The sequence below is a fragment of the Protomyctophum parallelum genome (assembly GCF_964188405.1).
Source record: "Protomyctophum parallelum genome assembly, chromosome: 4".
In the NCBI taxonomy this organism is placed as follows: Eukaryota; Metazoa; Chordata; class Actinopteri; order Myctophiformes; family Myctophidae; genus Protomyctophum; species Protomyctophum parallelum.
This window is the reverse complement of record NC_139700.1, coordinates 33,327,222-33,349,772: the sequence shown is the minus strand read 5'-3', so window position 1 is coordinate 33,349,772 and position 22,551 is coordinate 33,327,222. Positions and strand designations below refer to the sequence as shown.

The 22,551-nt window shown below is 42.8% G+C and overlaps 2 protein-coding genes across 2 annotated transcripts; one reads left to right on the top strand and one right to left on the bottom strand.

Annotated features, from left to right (window-relative positions):
- Positions 1 to 2,209: 2,209 nt before the first annotated feature.
- On the top strand, positions 2,210 to 3,149 carry LOC310857158 (galanin receptor 2a; the record flags this gene model as incomplete). Its single annotated transcript, XM_083762769.1, has 1 exon — positions 2,210 to 3,149. A coding segment is annotated over one exon (930 nt), but the record flags the coding sequence as incomplete, so codon positions are not given.
- A 3,027-nt stretch (positions 3,150 to 6,176) lies between these two features.
- Positions 6,177 to 21,207, bottom strand: LOC310857156 (cytosolic carboxypeptidase 2-like; the record flags this gene model as incomplete). Its single annotated transcript, XM_083762767.1, has 18 exons — positions 21,171 to 21,207; positions 18,089 to 18,218; positions 17,672 to 17,854; positions 17,342 to 17,459; positions 15,462 to 15,466; positions 14,917 to 15,067; positions 14,033 to 14,821; positions 13,772 to 13,931; positions 13,326 to 13,452; positions 13,112 to 13,212; positions 12,930 to 13,012; positions 12,679 to 12,754; positions 12,494 to 12,577; positions 12,321 to 12,395; positions 10,333 to 10,449; positions 8,898 to 8,973; positions 8,453 to 8,614; positions 6,177 to 6,229 (listed from the first exon to the last, which is right to left on the bottom strand). Exons 2-18 carry the CDS (start codon positions 18,144 to 18,146, stop codon positions 6,177 to 6,179), a joined length of 2,418 nt encoding a protein of 805 aa, XP_083618893.1. The 5' UTR covers positions 18,147 to 18,218; positions 21,171 to 21,207.
- Positions 21,208 to 22,551: the final 1,344 nt, after the last annotated feature.

The window sequence follows — 22,551 nt, the reverse complement described above, 5'->3', positions numbered from 1 at the left end:
TCAGAAGTGACAAAGTCACAAATTGACACGGAACCAATAGATTATCAACAGTGTTTGTTAAGGGCCTTGCAAACGGGAAGCGATAAAAAACGCGTCTATAGTTCATTTTCAATGAGACCTGCATTTTGTTCGGAGAAGTCGCGGTTGCGACAACGCAAGCATATTTACGAGAGCGCGGTCCCGTGAATTTGTTGCTGGTGTGCTCGTTACGTGCACACGCCCACGAGTCACCAGACCTGGATTCTTTTTTGCATTTCTTTTACACTTGCTTTGTCGCGCACCTCTTCAACAGACCTGGAGGAGACCTGTGTTGATCCAGGCAACAACGCCTGCGTTCATCGCTTCACGTTTGCAAGGCCCTTCATGGTGCTGGTAGTAAAGGCGTGTGTGTTACTGTTGTTTTATGGTCATTTGAATTATAATGTATTTAATGAATAAATAAAAATGCGGGGGGGGGGGGGGGGGGGGGGCTGGGGGATTACACCCAAGATTCAAATTGGACCAGTCAATATTGAATTCCAGCCTACATGGGTCATAGGGACGCTTCATGTGGTTACAAAGGTTTGAACTTAAAAAGATAAATTGGTTGTTGATGTTGCACTTGAGAACGTGGTGTTTTTGACAGCCACTGACTGAACCGTATAGACATGGTAATGGAAGGAGGAACGAGAAAGCAAATGCATCAGTGGCAGCTATATCCTGCACTAAGAGCACCAGTGTAGGCCATTAGTCGGCATGATGTCATAAACACTGTGTAACAGCCAGTTAAAGGCCTACCGCTCACACCAAGGAAATCAATCGAACAATGGGGAGAGACATTAATAACTCACAGAAGGGGACAAAGTGGAGAATGCAATCAATGGAATAGTCATTTTTATGGCGGTTAAAGATGCCGATTGTTCATACAGTACAGGTACATCTATCTATGCACGCCATATCTGCAGCAAAGGAGACGTTTCAGTCCGATTTCAGTATGAGAATTTTCAGTAACAGGTCTGTGATACGTCTCGTAGCTCTCAACATAGTTGCAGCCTAACTCCATGAGGTAGGTAGGTGTGAAGCAGAAAGAAACAAAACGCAATGTGTATATGTATAATTGTATTGCTTCTTGTGTTCAACTTGTGATATGTATATCACAACTTAAACACAAGAAGCAAATCACTAACACTTGAAAGGGGGAAGGGGCGTCACAAATGATGGGTTTTACACATCTCAGCCACTGGGCAGAGGTGCTATCTCTTTAAACCTAGCCAACCAGAATAAATCTGACCCAGGTGATGTTTGCCTTGGCTTTCTCCCCACCACATTTAGCAATCACACAGTGCTAATGAATCCCGAGAGGGCTAAGACCTGCTCACACACACGACAATTTTCTGGACAAGTTTGTAGGATGAGATTGCATTGCACCATTCAAAGAGAATGAATGAGCGTGAAGGTACTTCAGTGAAGAAAGACCATGGTGAGTATGTTCAAATTAAGGAAGTGCCTTAAAGACCATTAAATCTGACTGGAATATGATATGTGGTTTGAAATGTCTTTTCTGGCAAAGAGGGAAGTTTTTTATGTGACTTTTAGATTACTGAAACCTTTCAGGTTTTGAACAGATATGCAGTTTGTTAATACAATAACTAAGGCTACCCCAGTGTTGGGTAGGACACTATAGTCGACAATGACAATCTAGTCATTTGAAGCAGATTCTACAGATGCGCTGCCATCTTTACTGTGGTTCAGACATCATTGAAATGACCTCTCCATCAGGAGATATAAAACCTATAGGGACTGCAACTTTTAACAGATTTGCAGCTTGACAGTCTATCAGTTGCAGGTTGCAATGTTCACAGCCCCTGTTATGACAAAGTATTGTTATGACAAATCTATGACAAGTATTGTACAAAACGCTTCAAGTTTCTTTTAAGAAAATGCCACTATTGATACAAGACTTTCACAAACCCGGATTCGGTGTGTAAGTGAAACAACGTAACATAAAAAATAAAATATAGCATACACACTGCCACTTTATTAAAACAACGTTACGGTCACACATGAGGCAGGTTGTAACTTGTGTGTGATCGAAATGTTGCTTTAATGTGGCAGTGTGCAGGTTATCTTTTATTGTTCAAGAAGATGCCACTGAAAATATCCAAAAATCTTCTATTACACAAAGACGGGTCAAGAACATGTGCTGATGTGACCATGTGGTGTTTGGGGGGGTGTCACACAGGCTGTTCCCAACACATACGGGCTGATCTTCGCTTGCACCTGCGGGGTGATCCTGGGCATCGGGTTCTGTGCAAACATACTGGTCTTCTCACTGTTCGCCAAGTACAACACCCTTCGCAAGAACCGCCTGGACGTCCTACTGCTTAGCATGGCCCTGGCCGACTTCCTCACCCTCCTCCTCATCCCGCTCACCCTGCACTCCGCCATAAGTCACTCCTGGCCCCTGGGGGACACCTCCTGCAAGATCTACCAGTTCCTCCTGGCCTTTAGCTTGGCAGCCAGCACCTACTCCCTGTGCGCTGTCTCAATGACACGTGCCATGATAATCACCAACCCATACCAACCACCCACCATGGACCTGGTTATTCTCATGTTTGTCCTGGTTTGGTCCCTCAGCTTTTTCATTAGCCTTCCACTGCGCATCTTTGCCACTAAAGAGAGCCTGGGCCCAAGCCTGGCTGGCTTCACCTTCTGCCTCCCGACCGTTCACGAACATCACTACCAGGTGGTCTTAAGCCAGTTCATACTGTACTACTTTGTCCCGATGCTGGTGATCGCCTTCAACTACATACGCCTGGCGCTCTTCCTCCTCAAGAGCCCTGTGATGTCAGTGGCCAGTGCCAGGAATACACGCCACGCGTCCGTCATGGTGTTCCTGGCCGCCGCCACCTTCTCCGTCTGCTGGCTGCCTGGCTACGTGCTGGAGCTGTGTGTGTACCTGGGGCTGTACCGCCACGGCCAGGCGTGGGAGATGTTCTACTTTGTCTGCACTGTGCTCCAGTACCTCCACCCCTGTGTCAACCCAGTGCTCTATGTGCTGCTGTCCAAGCGCTGCCGCCACAGGAGGGCAGCGTGGCTCTTCAACTGGAACAGGAGCAGGGTGCACCCTCAGGTCATAAGCATCACAGACAGCTGCTAAGAGTGGCTAGAGCACCACTGATGTTGACCGGTGTCCCCCAGGGGTCTATACTGTACTTGGCCCCTCTCCTCGTTTCTCAATACACCAAATTGCTTCGCCAAATATACAATTTAGGCATTTAGCAGACAATTTAGGCATTTAGCAGACGCTCTTAATCCAGAGCGACTTACATTAAGCAAGAACAAAAAAGCATGGGAATACATCACATAAAAACATTTATCAAGAAACATGCGTAATATAGCACATCATTAGCTCACAACACGCAGTGAGCTTGTATATCGGTACAGTATTTGTTTTAAGGTTTAAAATACAGTACTGTGTGTAGCATGTGAATAATATACTGCTTATACTATACCGCATTGTACATAATATATCACTGACAAATTATCTGCTGAGCACACCGTTTATCTGTTAAAACACTGATATAGTCAAAAACCATGTTATATTTAGCATTATTTTGAGGCACTATTGTATGAATTGCCTGCCCTGGTTTAAGTTTTTTTATGCCCCAAGTACCTTAATGCTTCGTTTCTTTTCAGTGCTCCATTTTGCTTTTTTTCCTTCTTCATTTGTTTCACGCCTTCTTCACTGGAATTTCTTGGAGGAAAAAAAGGGACAAAATTTGTTATCGTTTGATATGTATGCATGGTTAAGATCTGTACTATAATTTTACAAATGCAATTACTATAATACAACAACAACAATTACATGTGCAACGGAATTTTCATTGTGAAATTAATAATTATTGTTTACTATCATTAACCAATTAAGACCGTTTTCATTTATCTTACATCTTACATTTTGAAGATATTTGCCTATGATGACCCAAAATACGGTCTCCATGTTGAAAGTGGTTAAGGACGTCTTTTAGAGGATTGGTCATGAAATCTTTTCTCATATTACACTTACATGCAGCTCACCTTGGAACTTCATCTTCTCCAGTCACCAAACTAGTGAATAAGGGACATGAGGGGAGAAAAACCCAGTCGGTCCCTGTTGAGCTGCTACTGATGGGTACAGCAAACTCACTCACAGGCTCCAAAACCGCCAGTCTTTGAATAGAGTACAAGGCATCCTTACAACCAAAGTGAACCAAAGTTACCAAACACTGTACAGTACTGGTACAACAACCTAGTAGTAGTATAGTATGTTCACTGGGAGTCATTTATCTTGTGACGATACATGGACTGAAATGTGTACTCCTAGGAGTACTGTGTCAGAAGGGCCTCACGCTTGAGTTAAATTAGCACACTACACATTAGTGTACTGTACACTACAAATAGTGTTGAAATGGACCCTTGTGGATCAGAGGATTTTATGGTGTATATTGTGCTGTTAGTCCTTGGAAAAGAGCTCTACTTAATCAGCAAGTTTACTTTTGGCAAAGTGCAGTGACACTGGTGCACTGCAAACGTCTCAGGGAGACAACAATCTTTGTCAAATTGTCAAGTAATGTCATCTATAACCAAACTATTTGCTATCACTCAGTTCTATCATTTCAGAGTTTAAATTATGTATGTTGAGTCATTATCTTTTCCTCTTTGCATTATATACAGAATCTTAGCTCCTGTCAATCCATTTACAGTGTTTCAGTGTAGACTGATTCTTACACAGTGAAACATATCGGTTTGGGACATTCATCTACATTTAATTCACCGTGACACAGGCACTTGATACTGTAGACCAGTGATTCTCAACCTTTTCAGGCCGTGAATGACCCCTCAAAAATATCATAGGCTATTTGAACTGACAAGCACTTGGAACTGTAGGAGTTGAGCCATTACATTTTGTATGGCTAAGTTCCACAAATAAATTCTGTGAAAATAGCAGATCTATAAGCTCAGTTGTGAGCTTGTACACGTGCTATTTTCTTTTTTTTGCCTCTTATATTATTTGACAATTTAGCCAATGTTTGACCAGTTGTCCTATTTCTGTAAACACAAACTTTGTCCCAACACAAACATTAAATGCCATTTACAATGAATGGCCAGTTTTGAGTGTTTGTGTAGACAAACATGTAAACACAAACATTGAAGACGAAGGTGAGGACACAAATTGTGATTGGCCAGAATGAGATGATGTATGATAAGAGCATTCACATGGGTGTGAATTTTAATAGTACACAAGAAGCAATCATATGGTATAGTTTGTCGATTTACTTTTGATGCAGTAATGGTATTTTTCATTCTGAGGTATTAAAAAGGTCTTTAAAGTCCTTAAAATGTCACTTTAACTGCTGTCATCTGAGGACCCCCCAAAAAATCTTGTGTGACAACCCTTAATTTACATTACAGTAAATACAGTAGCAGGTCTATTTGGAGTACATCTGATGAAATGAAAGACATGGTTCGACTGGCTCTGGTCCTAAACGTAAAGAACTCACTGTATTTCAGTTCTGTTCCAGGAAAAACATTATATTCATATGGTTGTCATATCATGTGCTTGACATGTGGTTTCTTTGATTGACAAAAACACAATTGCCTGTATGATATTCCTGTTATTCATTGTGAGCATGACCAACTCTTCCCCAAAACAGAGGTTAAGACTTGTGCGTTGATATAGTGCTTTCCTCCAAAGAGCTTTATAATTTGCATTAACCAAACCGATGGACGAGGCAGCCAACCTGCTCCTCAGGAGCAGTTAGGTCCGGGATTGAACCAGGACTGTTTTGCGGCCGCTCTAACTCCAGAGCCACTGGTGACTTCAGGTATGAAGTCTAGAGAATTATCCTACCTGAAGGGTGTTCACCTTAACCACTTAGGCACTAAACGTATATTTCATCTTACGACAAATAAGGAAAATGGCCAATCTACTACCAATCTACAAGCTCATAGCTCATTGCATCATTGTGAGATTGTAGAACTTCCATTTTCAAAAATGATTGTTTTTGAATTGTTTTGCCTAGAATGCCCAAAGTAGGGACACCGGTAGAGATAGGACACAGGGTTGAAAGTGGTTCAAGTCTGCAGCAACCAAGTATAGCTCAATTTATACTGTCAAATAACCGTGTATAAATGAAGCATAAAGTGTCCATGTCTCACCTGTTGGACTTAATCTGCAAGCAGTGTGGGGAACAGTGGGACGGTTTGCCTGTGGATGAAACATAATTCAAGAGTTGGATGAAACACTACATAGGCCTACCACTATTATAGAGTTAAGCACAAATATCAAACGTCTCGTCGTGACATTTACAGAATCTGCTGAGGACCATAGGAGACGATTAATTTCCGTTTCATGGGAGCTATGCACGTCTCAGCCAATCACAATGATGGGGGCGGGGTTGGACGACACTGGAGCTTTCCAGCTTCCAGACGCCAGCTGTCTGCACGTCTTTCATCCAACTACGAGCTGTGATTTTGGCCATTGGCAAGTGCCATGACCAGCCTGGGCGTCATGTCAGTCCACAAAGTACAATAATAATAAAAAAGGCAGTGTTGAATCAAGTTTCTATTACCGATTGAATATTTCTCACCTCAAATGTTTTCAGGAACATTATTTCTCGCCTCAAATGTTTTCAGGAACATATTTGAGTGGCCTGCTCAAATTTAAAAAGATCTTTTATAACGCATGGTGGTCACATTTTGTTTACATTCAACATGCGCCCTCTAGTCTAGCATAACAAATAGCTCTGTGTGGAAGAATGATTCACAGGTGCATGTCATATTATTGGTTGAAACAGTCTACTGATGTAAGCATGCATAACCTTCTTGTCGACTTTTGATATACAAATGAACAAAAAAAATCCCATTACATTACAATATTACCCACTGAGAAAAGTAACTAGTTAGAATACTTTTGGATTACTTTTAAGTTACCCGACAATTACCCATTTTCGAATCCTTGCGCAAGTTGTATTACTGCCTACGGTCATTGCGCCACCTTGTCACAGCCTATATTAATCATCTCTGCGGTTAAAAACAACCTGTTCATACCAGCAGCAGTTGGACACAAAAAAGAAAAAAGAGGGGGGACACAAAAAAGAAAAAAGAGGGGGTACAAACATTTTTCATTTTTTTCCCTTGAGGACGACCTCCTACCACCCACCCACCCTAGTATTGTATGAATGGATTCCATTTTAGAATTCCAGGTTTTTAGACAGCTGGTGGATGGAAATGAAGCTCCACCCACGCGGCAAAATGCCCCTGGGACAAGCTTTTCCGGAAGAAACCCTGGGGCAAAATGGACATAGTGGCCGAATTTGGTATTGCAGCGCTGGGCCAAACACATGAACGCACTGGTCTGTTGACCATCATTGCACACGTTCATGACGACACGTGAACACTGTTTCATACGTGAACGCGTGCAATGGTAGTCAACGGCCAGCGTGTTCATGTGTTTGGCCCAATCAATCCCAGAATGCACTCTGTCCCTACCCGGAAGGAGGAGTGAAATCGCCTCATGCGTTTTAGAGCAACTTAATGCAAGTGGATGAGAGGAGAAATCCGGTGCCGTCTCTATTAATATATACTCTAAGTGGCGGCTCTCTTTTTATTGTATCTTGCCAACCAAATGAACACATCACATTAGTAACGGATAACTTTTTTGGAAACATAACTAAGTAACTAACTACTAAATTGCAAAACGAACTCGTTAGGCAAAAAGTATTCTCGTTATATAACGCACTGGCCATGAGGCGCCACTATGGCCAGTGTTGCTGTTGTTTACGGTGCTTATCCCAGCTGCAGACTAAAGATGTCCCTTCTCGCTTGCCATCTCTCGCGAGAACGGGTAGAAGCTGCGTGAGGGCCTGATCACCCTCATTGGCCAAGCCGGTCATGTGACGCACTGGAGGCCACAGCGAGTCTACTATTATTATGGGCTCTGACGAGACATTGCTTATCCAACTCCAGCTGTTCGTTACTATCTTGTTGGTTAACTTTTGCTTATTCTTTGGTTTATTTTTAGCTCCCTTCGGGAAGGAGTGTTAGGCCTAAGTTATAGTTTTGACCCCTTGTTATTAGTTAGGGTTCCGGTTAGGTGAAGTTATTGTTTCGTTTGTCTCCTTTTCTTTTGGGAACAACCCACCACTGTAAGTCTTCAACACGACTCTGCTTTAATATCTTTCTCTATAAATAATACTGCCTACTAGTTATCTCTATTATAAATGATAGCCAATGTACTTGAAAGTCGATTAACTTCCATCATGTATTTATTGAGCCATTTGTACTGAAAACACTTTTGTAACTCTGTAACGTTTATCTTTTAAGCGCAAGTAAAAGCATTTTCAAATTTGCAGTGGGTTTCCCGTCCATTTTATATGTTATGCGTACCTTTACCCCTAGACTAATTGGTCCGCAACACTGAGACACTTACATTGAACATGGGACAGCGTTTGGAGGGACAGCTCCTGTTGTCTTGCCAGCTGCTCCTTGGGGAGGTGAGTAGGGTGCAGCGAGGGCCGTAGGAGGGCGGAGGGCACACAGTGGGGAAGCAAGCAAGCATCGCTGTGGGACTGGGAAGACCGCCAGGCATTGTCTGGAACATAATAATACATTTGATTTGTAATGCACTTAACATTTTAGCAAATCCCAAAGTGCTTCAGGATATAAAAACAACGGCATAACAAAATATCAAAAGCAAGAAGAAGGGGAAAAAAAACATTTGCAAACAACAGAAGACGCTTCTTAGGAGAAAAAGTAGATTAAAAACGAATTAAGGCGTGCGCACTCACACACGCCCGAGCGCAAGATGTATGAGACATGTGTATGTGTGAGATGAACATTCAGAGATAACAGGGTTAAGTTTCTACTAAGCCCACCATTGATAGTCCGCCCCAGGCTTAACTGCATCCTGCTCCGCATGTACTCTTCCATTAGATGCTGCAAGCGTTCTGGCTGTGGGCCAAAGAAAAGCAATCATACACTTAGCGTTATGTTTTGCATCATTCACAATGTGCACCCAATTAACTGCACTATGAGAGGAAACTGACTTGAACTAAAAGTGAATTAAAAACTTAAATTTAAACTACAAATACCAAAAAGCAGTGTGTTTGTTTACATTCTCATCACTCATTGACAGAAGGAAGAATATCTGTCAAGGTCCCTCTCACCAAGTGAGGGAGAGACAGAGAGCAGAGAATGCCAAGACCTTGCATGCAGAGATCATGCATTATACATGATCAAATGATGCCACTGAAAACACAAGAGAACACACTTAAGCTTGCAGATCCGCTATGTTTGATGGTTAACTCACTAATTTTGACAGCCCTACTATTTACACATTTTCTAAACTGAGTTAAATTGTGAAATTAATCAGATTACATTTTTGAATGCAATTAATCCATGCTGGGATGGCCCACATACATCCCATCCACTCTGCACTATCTAGCCCTATCTGGATGGGGAAAATCACAAGTTGGTTATTGCCATAAAAGGCTGCACAATTTACATAGGCAGGGGCTCAAATCACATAGCACCACAACAGGGTGAGAGAGAGAGAAACCATCCTGCCACACTTTGTGTTATAAAGAATTAAAACATACATGCATATGTTAATGTATATCTGCCTTCTGTCATTAATCTTTCCATTCCCACAACAATATACAGATAAACATGGCATATTTTGGACATATTTTTTCAAATGGTGATGGTGATTAATCATGATTAATTAATTTTGAAGCTGTGATTAATCAGATTAAAAATTGACAGCCCTAGTAAATAGAATAAGAATAAAAATAAATAGGCACAACAGCCGCCAGGGTTCATTTGGTTAATGCATTATATACAGCATTTAAAAAAAGGGGAAGAAAAGTAATGAATAAGGGAGTCGAGTCATTTTATGGGTTTCCCGGAAATCCTCCGCTGTACTATTGTACTATAAAGAAGACAGATGGATGATGCCGAGTCTTGCAGACTGTAAACATCACATCAGTTTGGATTGGGTACTCATTTCTAGAATCATTTCATTTCAGATAATGATTCATACAGTCATTGATCCATCCAAGCAAAATGTAAACATTTTCAAAATGTCAGATTTTTCACAATTTGTCTAGATTAAAAAAAGAAAGAAAGCTATGCGGTGAGCTTGTAAATTGCCTATTTTAGCCAGTATAAGTATAAAATAGGGTTAAGTGGTAAAACCGATTGTGATGCTATATTAACTTATTTTGCTGAGGATCCCCTGGAACCCCCTCAACGACCCCTGGGGGTCCCTGGATCACACTTTAAGACATGACATAAACAAACGTTTGGTACCTTCTTAGCTGCAGCATCGGGCCCTGGGGGGGATGCCCTACCCTTCATGTTGGGATGAACATGAAGGGTACCTTCCTCAATCCCAGGAAGGTACTGAGAACCTGGAAGCGTGTTTGGCTGCAGCACACAAACCCAGAAATGCAGTTACAAAAGGCAGCACAGCAGTTAAGATTCAGTTAGAGGAAAAAGTATTGTAGAATATACAGTAGGAAAGAAAAACATCACACTCAAAGAAACACCATCAGTAATGAACACAATATATAACACTATATACACCCTCAACAGTGCTTGCATAGTGCAGGACGAAAGAAATACAAGAGAACGCACAGTATGCCAGAGAGTCAGACAGAGAAAAGGAAAGAGTGCGAGTGAAAAGAAGTTACTGTAGTGGGTCAAACACGTAACACGTTTGTGTAGGCGAGAATGAGGGAGTTGAGTTGTGCACGAGAGAAAGAGCATGTCAGCAAACGACAGCAAGTGTGAGAGAGAGGGAATGTAAGCGAAGCGAAAGAGAGAGAGAAGGAGGGAGCGGTGAAAGTGACACCATCTCCATCACGCCCTGCTGGGGAGCGCGCGTCTGCCAGCTCTGGTTTCCCCTGACATGCATTGCTTTTCATCAGGCCTGTGAAAGAGGGAGCCCCGTGGAAAGGCTCTCCTGTGTCACGCTAAATTGCTCCTAATGGCCATGGATACTTGGGCCTAACAGATCACTTTGAAAGTGAGAAAGTGTGCTCGGCCCCTCCCTGCCCTCCTCTCTCCCTTGTGTCAAGGCACAGACTGTTATGTCTGTTATATAAAAATGACAGAAGTTATGTTACGATCATGTTTCCTTACTGTTGTTTTGTCTCAGTAACAGCATGACTGGTAACACCACAGGGAACGTTAAGACCAGCACTGTCTGTTACTGACTGTTGAGTGCTGACAGACTGTGTGCGCACACACACACACACACACACACACACACACACACACCGAGACAACATTTGTCTAGATTCAGTCTACTGCCGACTCTTGCATTGAAGATGAGACTACGACCACTGCCAAAAAGACATTCATTCGAAAGCAACCTCTTTAAGAGTTCACCATCGCACCTTGTAAGCTGCCGCTTACACCACCTTCTGATGCATCTCCTACAAACCTACACTGCCGCTCTCTGCACCGATACAGACACACAACTGTCCCAGACTGTTCAGTTGCAATGAAAATGCATTTAAAACAGGCAGCTCCAAAGTGGTTGAGTAATTGAGTTACATCAGTTGAGTTACGTTCATTCAGAGATCTAGTGCAGGTTATTAGGGCCAGCAACTAAGCCTTTTATAGAGGGTATGCACATGCATAAAGTGAATGGCAAATCAAGTGGGCTGTCAAGACCAGAAAGTATTTTTTGCCACTCAGGCGTTCCCGCAAACCTTCCGGGTATGATGATGATGTCACACGCATACTCCAGTATTATCATCATTGGTCAAAGATGACATCAAGGGGAGTGGGGTCTAGAAGGGGGTAAGGCAAAGGGGGGTGTGCCCCCCTTTGCCTTACCCCCTTCTAGACCTTGTTGTTACTGTTGAACCCTCTTGAGGTGTCGTGGCGGGCCTATTCAATGAAACACCCAAGATGGAGGACACCCACCTGATGACCCCAATGAAACCCTCTTAGCCCCTTCCACCCAACCCCGTGGTGACTATCATCCCCACCCATGTTTCTGAAGGTATAAACAAGGATTGTCCAATTCAGGTATGTTGTCAGGCGCAAGCTTGGCTCAGGGAGGACGCGCCTGCCATGCAGTCCATGGCACTTTGGTAGTAACATCATATACTGTGTTTGTAAAACTATTATCATTTATGACTCTGACCTGTACCACACATTTTCACTGCCGTTGCTGCTGTGACAACTGAATTTCCCTCTGTGGATTAATAAAGTTTTACCGTATCGTATCGATCTTTTACAAATAAAAAGCATGTGTCCGTCTAATCAATTTACAGAAAACGTACTTGTAGATATGGCATTGTGCCACTGGATAGAGGTGTCAGTGTGTTGTTCTCCAGTGTCCCCTTGATACTGGCGTACTGTAACAGAAATAGAATATCACATTTACTACGAGCAATAAAAACAGTCTAACATTAGCGTTTTGTGAGGGCAGTATGAGAGTTAACAGCCTTTGCACCTTGCCGGCCTGCATCTCTAGTGAGTTCAACAAGAGAGTTCTTCTTCTCTTCTTCTTGCTCTTCAATTTTTTATGTGTATTTATCTGAGGAATATAGAGTCAGTTAAACAGAAACCAAACCTGATGACAAATACCGTTGGGAATTCAGTTAAACTCAGTGTTAGAAATACAAAACTGTCAGTGACCTTGGTAAACGAGAAGGGGTCAACTGGTGGCTCATCAGAATCTGAACTATTTCCACTAGATCCACTGGTGCTGAAACTACAAAAAAGAGAAAACAAAACAAGTTTGAAAATGCAATTAAAATGCTGGTGTTGTAAGTTGTAAACTTGGTCTTTATAGAAATGTTATCAGAAATGTTTAAGACAAATATAAAACAAATAATTATTCATTCAATTTGATGAAACTGAAATGTGAAAAACAACTGTAGACTTACTTTGCCTCATGATCAATATGGGCTGGTTCAGTAAAATCAACAGGTCTAGCAATCTCCTGGAGTTCTCTAAGACATGCAATATACTGCAAAAAGAACCACATCTCAGCCCAGCTTGCTTAAACTTTGTTATTCATCTGTAAGATAAAAAGAAAAAAACACACACACATCCAATGGAAACCCACCTTTGACCTATCGGGGTCACAATAATCTAACAATGTATCACAAAAATGAAATCCCATCTTCTCCAAGTCCAGTGTGTTGAAATGTGTTCCTGTCCGTTGACCTGCAAAGAGATCAAATACAATGCATTGTCCATTTTAATCACTTCCAGTGATGAAAACCAACAACTCAATGTGGAGTAAAGAGAGTTAAACACAGTAATCCTGGTCTCTGCACCAGTGCTGGATCCACACAGAGAGATCTCCAGGGTAAAGCTGTTGAGGACCCCTAGTCTCCATAGAGCCACTCTGCCAGTCCCCTCTTTACGGTGTTTGACTTTGAACTTACAGTCCTGGAAGGAGAACTGAAACACAAATACAGACCTGTTGTGTGCTGTGTATAAGGTGGTGTACTCACTCTACAGTACATATGTGTTTGACAGAAAAGAAAAAGAAAAAAAAGGGATCTATTGTTGGCATTTACAGTATCCATTTGTTCATGATAGGGACCTCTGGACCCTATCAAACCAGATCAAGTAGTTGCCACACACTCAGGTGCCCACAGATGATATGTAATAGACAATTGCTTTATTATTTGTAACTTTATATTTTGAAATTTAAGTTTTTAATTCACTTGTACATTGAATGAATGAATGAATGAATAGTTCAGTGAGATAAAAGTACCAGGTCAGGGCAGTTCTTGCTCAGCATCAAAGGGAAGATGCGTTCATGTGGGGGATTCTGGACCAGCCCCATGTTCTCACAGCCGTATGTGAAGATATTCTGCTTTTTACTGTGACCATGTAGGTCACAGTATAACAGCACCTTACCCTTCTCACACAACCTGGTGAAAAACAGAGTCAATAAATAATCACTGTTTCTGAACCAATTGTAACTTTGTTCTGACAGACAAAGCTGGTTGTCTGATTGTTCAAACATAAGTACCTTTGGACCATGGAACGTGTAGCCCACACAGTGGGAAACAAGTCCTTTAAGCTGGAGTTGTATTTGCGGTTGAGATCTCTTCCTATCAGAGAACATCTGTTATTTCCCACAATCACCCCATCTGGGTTGAGCATGGGCACCACTTTGAACACGAAGGTGTCTCGGAGCATGGCCGCATCAGGAGAGTCCTCCAGCAAGAAGTTGAGGATGCCCTTCATCACCCAGGAACTGTTGGTCTCCCCTGGATGGATCCGGGCTGTCAGTACCACTGTAGGCTTCAGCGTGCTGCCATTGCTTTCCTTCTGGCTGGAAGGGTTGGTCACGGTCAACACTGGGACCAGGTTCCCTGCCAGAGTGTGACACAAGGTCCGGACTTTACAGTAGTGCGAGCGCCTGGCGTCCCGCTCAATTTCAGAAAGCTGGGCCCACATTTGGGAATAAGTGTAGGGGTAGCAGTTGGCCAGGTAACAGGTGTCCTGGTCATAAGGAAAGTAAAGGCGCCAGGAGAGGGAGTAGCATGGCCGGTGGAAGTTCTGGCGTCCATTGCGGTAATAAGAGACATGCTGGCCCACCCTGTGCCAGCCAACTCCCTGACTTTTGGCCTTCTCTTCAGAGTACATCAAAGGCAGCTGGCCCAACTTGTACAGACTGGTCATCTTCATCAAGTTGGTAATGGTGAAGCGATAACCCACACATGCTCGGGTGTTCCTGACCTGGAAGTAAAACCACTGAGTGTGCTTCTTGGTATAGAGGTCAGTCCGCAGATAGAGTTCATAATCAAATTCACCTCTGAAAGATAATTAGTTTACAGTAGGCGAGGTGAGACCATACAAACAAATATTGCCATGCCTATGAGTACACTGTGAATTTCTACATCATCTTACACTTTGACAGCCTTTAAGAGGTTGCCACTTTCAAAACGTCCTTCAAACTGCAGGGTAGTGTCATCAGGCCCAGTTAGGGATACAGCAGCAGGACTCAAAGTTGACTGATGGGTCCCACCAACACAAGAACCCGAAAAGTAGTTTTCCTTCACTGTAAAACAAATACATCAATTATAGAGCGACATGATAAGAAATCTGTTGTGTGATATGTCTTCAGGAATTACTGTGAGGTTGGGACCATAAAAAGGTGACATAATTACTAACAACAATTAGATCACTAACATTATGTGATGTCAACACAATTGTCACATAATTCAGCAGGTCACCAATGTCACCGTAACACCGCCATGTTGGAGTGGCCGAGGGTGAGTACACGAGTGGCCAAGATTTGGGGCATTGGAATTGAGCTCATGAGACCTTGCTGATGACGTTACACATGGATGAAACCAAAGATTGTTAATTTAGAAAGATGACATGTACAGGTACACAAATCCACAAAGTGGGCACCAGTGTCAGACGGAAAATCTCGAACATCCTATGGTTACTGGTGCTAGATCCCACGAGAGTGTGTTGCTACTTGCTGGGACAGAGAAAGGTCAATAATAAAGTACATTTTCTCCTGATTTGTCTCTGTGGCTTGTGACGAGCGGATCCAATATTTAGTTCAGTGACCATTAGGGGTGCAACGGTTTTCGGTTTAAAACCGAACCGTTCGGTACAGCATACACGGTTCAATGCGCTCTAATGAACCGCACTATTTCGGTTTGCATTAATACATTTCTTACAGCTGCGAAGAATGTATTTCTCGGTCACACACCGGCCTACTTAGAAGTCTAGCACTCTATCGGTCACACACCGTCCTACTAAGAAGTCTAGCACTCTTTTGGTCACAGAAGTGTAGCACTCTGTCAGCCCACCCCCTACACACACACACACACACACACACAGAGAGACGGCATGATGAGGAGAATCCACTCCAGCCCTCGTCTTTAAACGTCGTTCTTGGAATAATTATTGATCGTCATACACAGAGACGCACACAGCGGAGTAACCTCGCGCCAACAGGCTTCTATAAGCACGGTCTTTGTAAATTTGTTCAGATCTGATTCTGCATCTGCAATCGCTGTTTGAGTGCTAATTAAGAGGGAGAGTGAGAGCAAAAACAACCCGCAGCAGGACATTAATTCCGTCAGAAAAGTCCCAACAAAATGTCCAATCCATGACTGTAGATAGAAGCCCTTCTTCTAATAATATAAGCATAATATCCTTAAATCCTCATGTAGACTTATTGTAAACTTTTGTATTTTTCTGTGCGACACGAGTACACGACGCATTCACTGTGTGAATCCTCCCCTCCCCTCCACCACTCTCCTCTCCTCATGTGCTTACTGCCCCGTGTGAGGTGCATTTTTTTCCCCTTGAAAATAATGAAAAGGCAGAAATGCCTAATAAAATAATATATGCTAAAAAAAAGAAAGAAGAAAAGAAAATGCTATAAATAAACTTTTTTGAGTGGTGCAAGCCACTGACTGGTATGAGCATGAAAACAGCATGGTTGTTTTTCACCACCTGTGCGCAACCTAACACACACAAACACACACACACACACACGCACATTAACTGTATATATGATGATTTCGTGTGTGCCAGTACAGTACAGTAGAGGGTACAGTAGAGGGACCGGCACACAGTAACTCTGTAATTTCTCAACCGTTTCGGACACGGGGCGGCTCGCCGGAACCGGTCCGGCCCCCTGGGCGCGTTCCTGGGGGTCACTTCACACGGGTGTAATTTTTTTTTTACTGTACCGAAACCGAACCGAAACCGTGGCCCCCATACCGAGGTTCGAACCGAACCGAGGTCTAACTGAACCGTTGCACCCCTAGTGACCATGTGGCCAGAATAGTTCAGAAGCGTTCACGTTCACTCTCCCATTGGAATGAATAGACTACACCCTGCTTCCCGTCTCATAAAAAGGCGTCCGCCCACTTCACACAGATACAAGGAAGCTTTGAGAAGGAAGAGAAGTGGTCATGTGACACATTCATGCGACACATTCATGGACACTTTCATGGGACCACTTTCCATGTTTTCAGCCAATTCCCTTCCCACACTGTTGGGAAACTATTCGTTTGCAGGGGCATTTCCTCCTTTCCAGTAATGATACGCTATTTATGAAATTAAACTGTTGACCAAATACTATTTTGTCATCTAGTGAATTAATAAGGCATTGGGTATGTGTAAATAAAAATAATCATCTGGTATTTGTTGTTGCAGTCAGTATTCAACCTGGGGCAATGATGAATGCTGAATGATTATCACACTGCATTATTATCTTTAGTGTTTCCTTATAGCAAGATCAAATCTGAAAGTATACACAACACATTTTGCCATCAGGCTTTGTCAGGTTTTCTCTGTCAAATGCAGCATACCTTCTTCTGTATTATATACAATTATGCCTTCCATGTTTGTTTCTGCTTGTTGCTCAGAATAAATTGTCTTCACCTGTCCACAAAGAGGCTCTGGGATGGAAGGAGCCCACTCTGGAAAACAGAAGAATAACTTGTTGAATCCTCACAAGAGTTGTGTTCAGTGATGCATCAAACCAACCCAACCGTACCATGGTACCTCTGGCTCTGGTCAAGACTCCACTAAAAATAAACAATCATGTCAGTTTGTCTTCACAGTCAGATTAACAAACAGAACACTACATTGTGTTTTTAATATGACTTAAACCACTAGATTTCTGTCTCACCAATGTGATGAATCTGCCTGGGTATGACCACACACTCATGAGGCCAGCGTGGAACTGTTTGAGACATGCGTCCAGACACACCGTACAGATGGCGGGGTTCTCTCAGTCGGGCCACGCTTCTTCCTGAATGGGTCTCAAACACCACCTGGGTGGTTCTGGGTAATGACTGAACACTGCGTAATGCTGTGTGAAAAGAGATAATTACAGTGAGTGACTGACTGCATATTGAGATAATAGTCTGACTGCCTAATTGATGCCCTAAGGAGTGTTTAGTGGGCTGATGATGATATTGTTTTGTTAATGTCACATAGCCTACTGTATTAGCAATTAATTGTTGGAAATCTGATAATTGTCTAGAGACTGCACTATATAAAACAACCAATTAATTAAAATATGAGTACTGTATATTTTGCATACCTTCATTTTTGTGTGATGATGACTGATCCTGATTCTCACATATAGATGTCCGTATCATTCTTCTATCTCTGATGCATGCGGCAGTGAGTGCTTTCACTGCAGGTTGGACTCATATCCTTGTCCTTGGAAACTGTTGGGAGAAACGAATATTCTTGGCCATCATGCCTCCCACTCTGGGCGTTTTGGTGTAGAGCACATCAAAGCCTTCTACAAAAACCTAGGTGTTTGTAAAGATGATTTTAAAATGGCAATGGTAACAACTGAGGAGGTACTTAAAAAACTGAGTGCCCTCCAACCCCACAAGGCCACTGGCCATGACAATATTCCCTCCAAATTTCTCAGAGACTCAGCCATTTCCATAGCTCCAGTCATCACCCACATAGTAAACCTCTCCATCAAACAGGGACAGGTCCCCCAAGATTTCCAACTGGCCAAAGTAACCCCCCTGTACAAAAAAGGGAGTAAATTAGAACCCGGCAACTACCGCCCTATTTCTATTCTAAGCTCCATCTCGAAAGTGATGGAAAAAATAGTCTATGAACAGGTTGAAAAGTATCTTGCCACTAACAAATTAACTCTTTCAGCGCCACCTGGTGGTCACCAGTTTAGGCTTTGAGTGCCAATTTTCCCATTATAAAGAAAGAAAGAATTGTAATTATATTATGCATGTAATGTGCATGTCATCACCTGTACACCAGATTAGAGGAATTTTCAAAATATGGATGAAAAAATAATAATAATTTTGAATTCCCAAGGGAAGACGTCTTGTCGTCCGTGGCATCCGGTACTTAATTGGCAATTAGACATCTAGACGTTTATGGCTACCAAACAGTTTAATGTACGAGTTCCAATCTGGTTTCAGAACACCCCACTCCACTGACACATGCCTCCTCTATTTGAGCGACCACATCAAACACGAGGTGGATGCTGGCAAATACTGCGGCACCACTCCATACTGGTTAACAAGCTAAAAGCTATTGGTTTTGATAGCACATCAGTGAGCTGGATGCAATCCTACCTGGAGGGGAGAGAACAGATGGTGGAGGTGAATGGAACACTGTCCCCCCCTCCCAGTGAGCTGTGGCGTTCCACAAGGAAGCATACAGCCTTTACTGTTCCTAATATATGTAAACGACATGACATCAGCTTGTGACTGCAACTTGTTCCTGTTCGCAGATGACTCAGCACTGCTGGTCTCGGACAGGAACAAACTGCAGGTTGAAAAGACCCTCAGCTCTGAACTCGGTAGAATCTGCACCTGGCTTGCTGATAACAAACTATCCTTACACCTGGGAAAAACTGAATCCATTCTCTTCGGATCAAATAGTAATCTCAGCAATGCAGATGGCTTCTTGGTTAGACAATATGACAATATTATCACACGAAAAGATGAAATTACCTACCTAGGTTCCATCCTGGAGGCCAATCTTTCCAGTGATAAAATGGCCACCAACGTAATCAAAAAAGTCAATCAAAGAACAAGATTCCTTTACAGGATCTCCTCACTGGTCAACAAAAACACCTTAACAGGAGCTCTCGTACAAGGTTTCTTTGACTATGCATACACCTCTTGGTACCACAGCACCTCAAAGGCCCTTAAAACAAGGCTCTAGACCTCCCAAAACAAACTGGTCAGGCTCCTACTTGGCCTCACCCCCCGAACCCACCTCACGCCTGCCCACTTTGACAGGCTGGGATGACTTAGGGTCGACGACAGAGTACAGCATCTTGCAATGGGTCTGGTCCACAAGATTCGATACACCACCAAGATACCCATGTACCTGTCTAAATACTTCCTTAATGTAAACGAAGTCCACACCCACAACACCAGAGGGAGTGCAACAAACCATGTACAACCCAGATTCGGCACAAACAAGGAACTAAATTATTTTCACTCCTATGCCACCAAAATGTGGAACGCCCTACCAACAGTCATTAAGACATGTGAATCCCTTGACTCCTTCAAATCCGCTCTCAAAGGGCACCTACGGACGGCTGCAATTCGAAACTGGCCCCCGTAAAATCTGAATCCCCCCGCCCCACTTTTCCCCTCACTGTATATTTTTCTTTTCCCTTTTTGCTTCCTTTATGATGAATTCCTGTTCTGTTCTTTAACTATATAGAAGTGACTATTTGTACGTCTCTAAATGTTTTGATGAATTGAACATGGTGGACCCTGTTGTAAACAAGTGTAATGCTTAATTGGGTCGTCCACTCACAGTTAACACTCTTTGTATTGAGTTTGTGCTTGAAATGTACTGTAATTCTGCAAACTGTTAATAAATATTTCAATCAATCAATCAATCAATCAATAGAGAGCCACACTCAGATACACACTCCAGCATATGGGAACATTTCTGCTATGTTGCATGCTTCCACCTCAGGGCAGGCTTATTCCTAGTTCCCAGGAAAGAAATGTAAAATGTAAAAAGGGCCTATTACCAAAACACACACTGTGGTGCTGCCAGAATGCAATCCAATAACCCTGCCCGTCACTTAAAACTCTGTCACTTAACACTCATTGACCTGGTCACATGCATCTAACTTACTATGCTTCCCAGACTGATGTAATTAATATGACAGACAATGCCTACTGTACTAGGCCTAAACATAATACAGACACACAGATTCATATACCACCACCAGACGACGCACTGAGTGTAATGCCAGGCATACATCCTGAAACATTGTCAGCGTCTGAAATGTTAGGACCTCTGTCAACAACAGGTGTCCTCCATTCAATGCACAGTGGTAGTTTTCTCATCAACAGCCTAGGCTACAATGACTACATTTAAGCCAGCGGGAGCTCTGTCGTGTTCATAGTTGTTGTAATGGTCGATGTTACGATTTAAATCCTTGTATATAAATAAATATCGTATAGGCTACACCAACTCAATGTCATAGAGTTAGATATTTGTGTGCTTCTTTCGTAAAACAGCAACACGCATAGCCCTAGAATGTCTGATCTAATCTTACATAGGCTGCATACATACATTTAATGACATGAAGTGTAGCAGGCTACACATACATTCTTTAGGGCTACAACAATTTGGATTTAGGCCTTATAGGCTATGCTACTCACGGGTTTTGGTGGGCTTCTCGGACGCTTTAAAGTTGAAGTTAAATAATGTAGGCTAATGTAAAAATAAAATGCATGCACTGCACGCATGAAAAACAACACAACTTGATGTAGCAGTAGGCCTAAGCTAAAATTCAAGCCTTGTTTTCTCCTTAATCCGTTCGAGAAATCAGAAATGTCTTGTCCGATGTTGTTGTTCACAGATGAGTATCACCTGGATCCAATTAGGCTGCAGTGCTGCTCGTCACATCTCTGCTACCAGGTGCAATTTCCTCTCATCTACTGTACCTTCTCAACCGTTTGCCTCTAGGGGGTGACATTCATTATTTAAAGGCCCAATGCGGAGGGTTGTATATTATCCATGCACATTCCACATACAAGCAGGCACGTGCAGAGGGGTAGGGGCTAGGGGGGCTTGAGCACCTGCCCTTTTTGAGAAAGTGCACTTTCTCAAAAAAAGGAGAAAAAAAAGTTTTATTTTTATTTATATTTTGGCCACATAAGGACATGTGGGGGGGGGGGGGGTGGGGGACCAATACGAGCTTATGTGGGGGGGAAACAAGGGCTTATTTGGGGGGCAAATAAGGGCTTGTGGGGGGCCAAAAAGGGCTTGTGTGGGGGGGCAATAAGGGCTTATGTGGGGGCCAAAAAGGGCTTGTGTGGGGGAGAAATAAGGGCTTATGAGGGGGCCAAAAAGGGCTTATGTGTGGGGGCAAATAAGGGCGTATGTGGGGGGCCAATAAGGGCTTGTGTGGGGGGCAAATAAGGGCTTGTGTTGGGGGGGGGGCAATAAGGGCTTATGTGGTGGGCAATAAGGACTTGTGTGGGGGACCAATAAGGGCCATTGGCCCTTCAAGACGAACATTTGACAAGTAATGATAAATTCCACTATCATAATGAATTATCTTTTAATCTGCCATCAGTCAGTTTTAGTTTCAGACTAATGAGAACGTATTGCTTATTTTACTGTCCAATGACATGAAATGGCACAAGGGAAGGACTCCAAAAAAAGACCACCCCCAAAAATCAGCGCGCGCTGCGCACGCCCACACATGTGCCCTTTTCTGGAGTTTGAGCCCCTGCCCCCCCAGTGCTCTCTGCACGGCCCTGCATGCAAGATTCTGAAATAGTTTTATAATACGATTTTTGAGGGGCGCAAAATATTTATATTTTGTTACATTATGCTGCTATAACATTTCCAGTAGATCATATTTATAATTTTTAAACTTGCTGATTTGAAAGTAGGCCTATTTGAAGTAGGCCTAATAGTGATAGCCAATCTAGCCTATAACAAACAGCTACAGGCCAACCTGACTGGACCTTGCGAAGTTAAATGTGAAAACAACATTGTATAGCAAAGTTTTTAACCTACAGTAAAATGTAC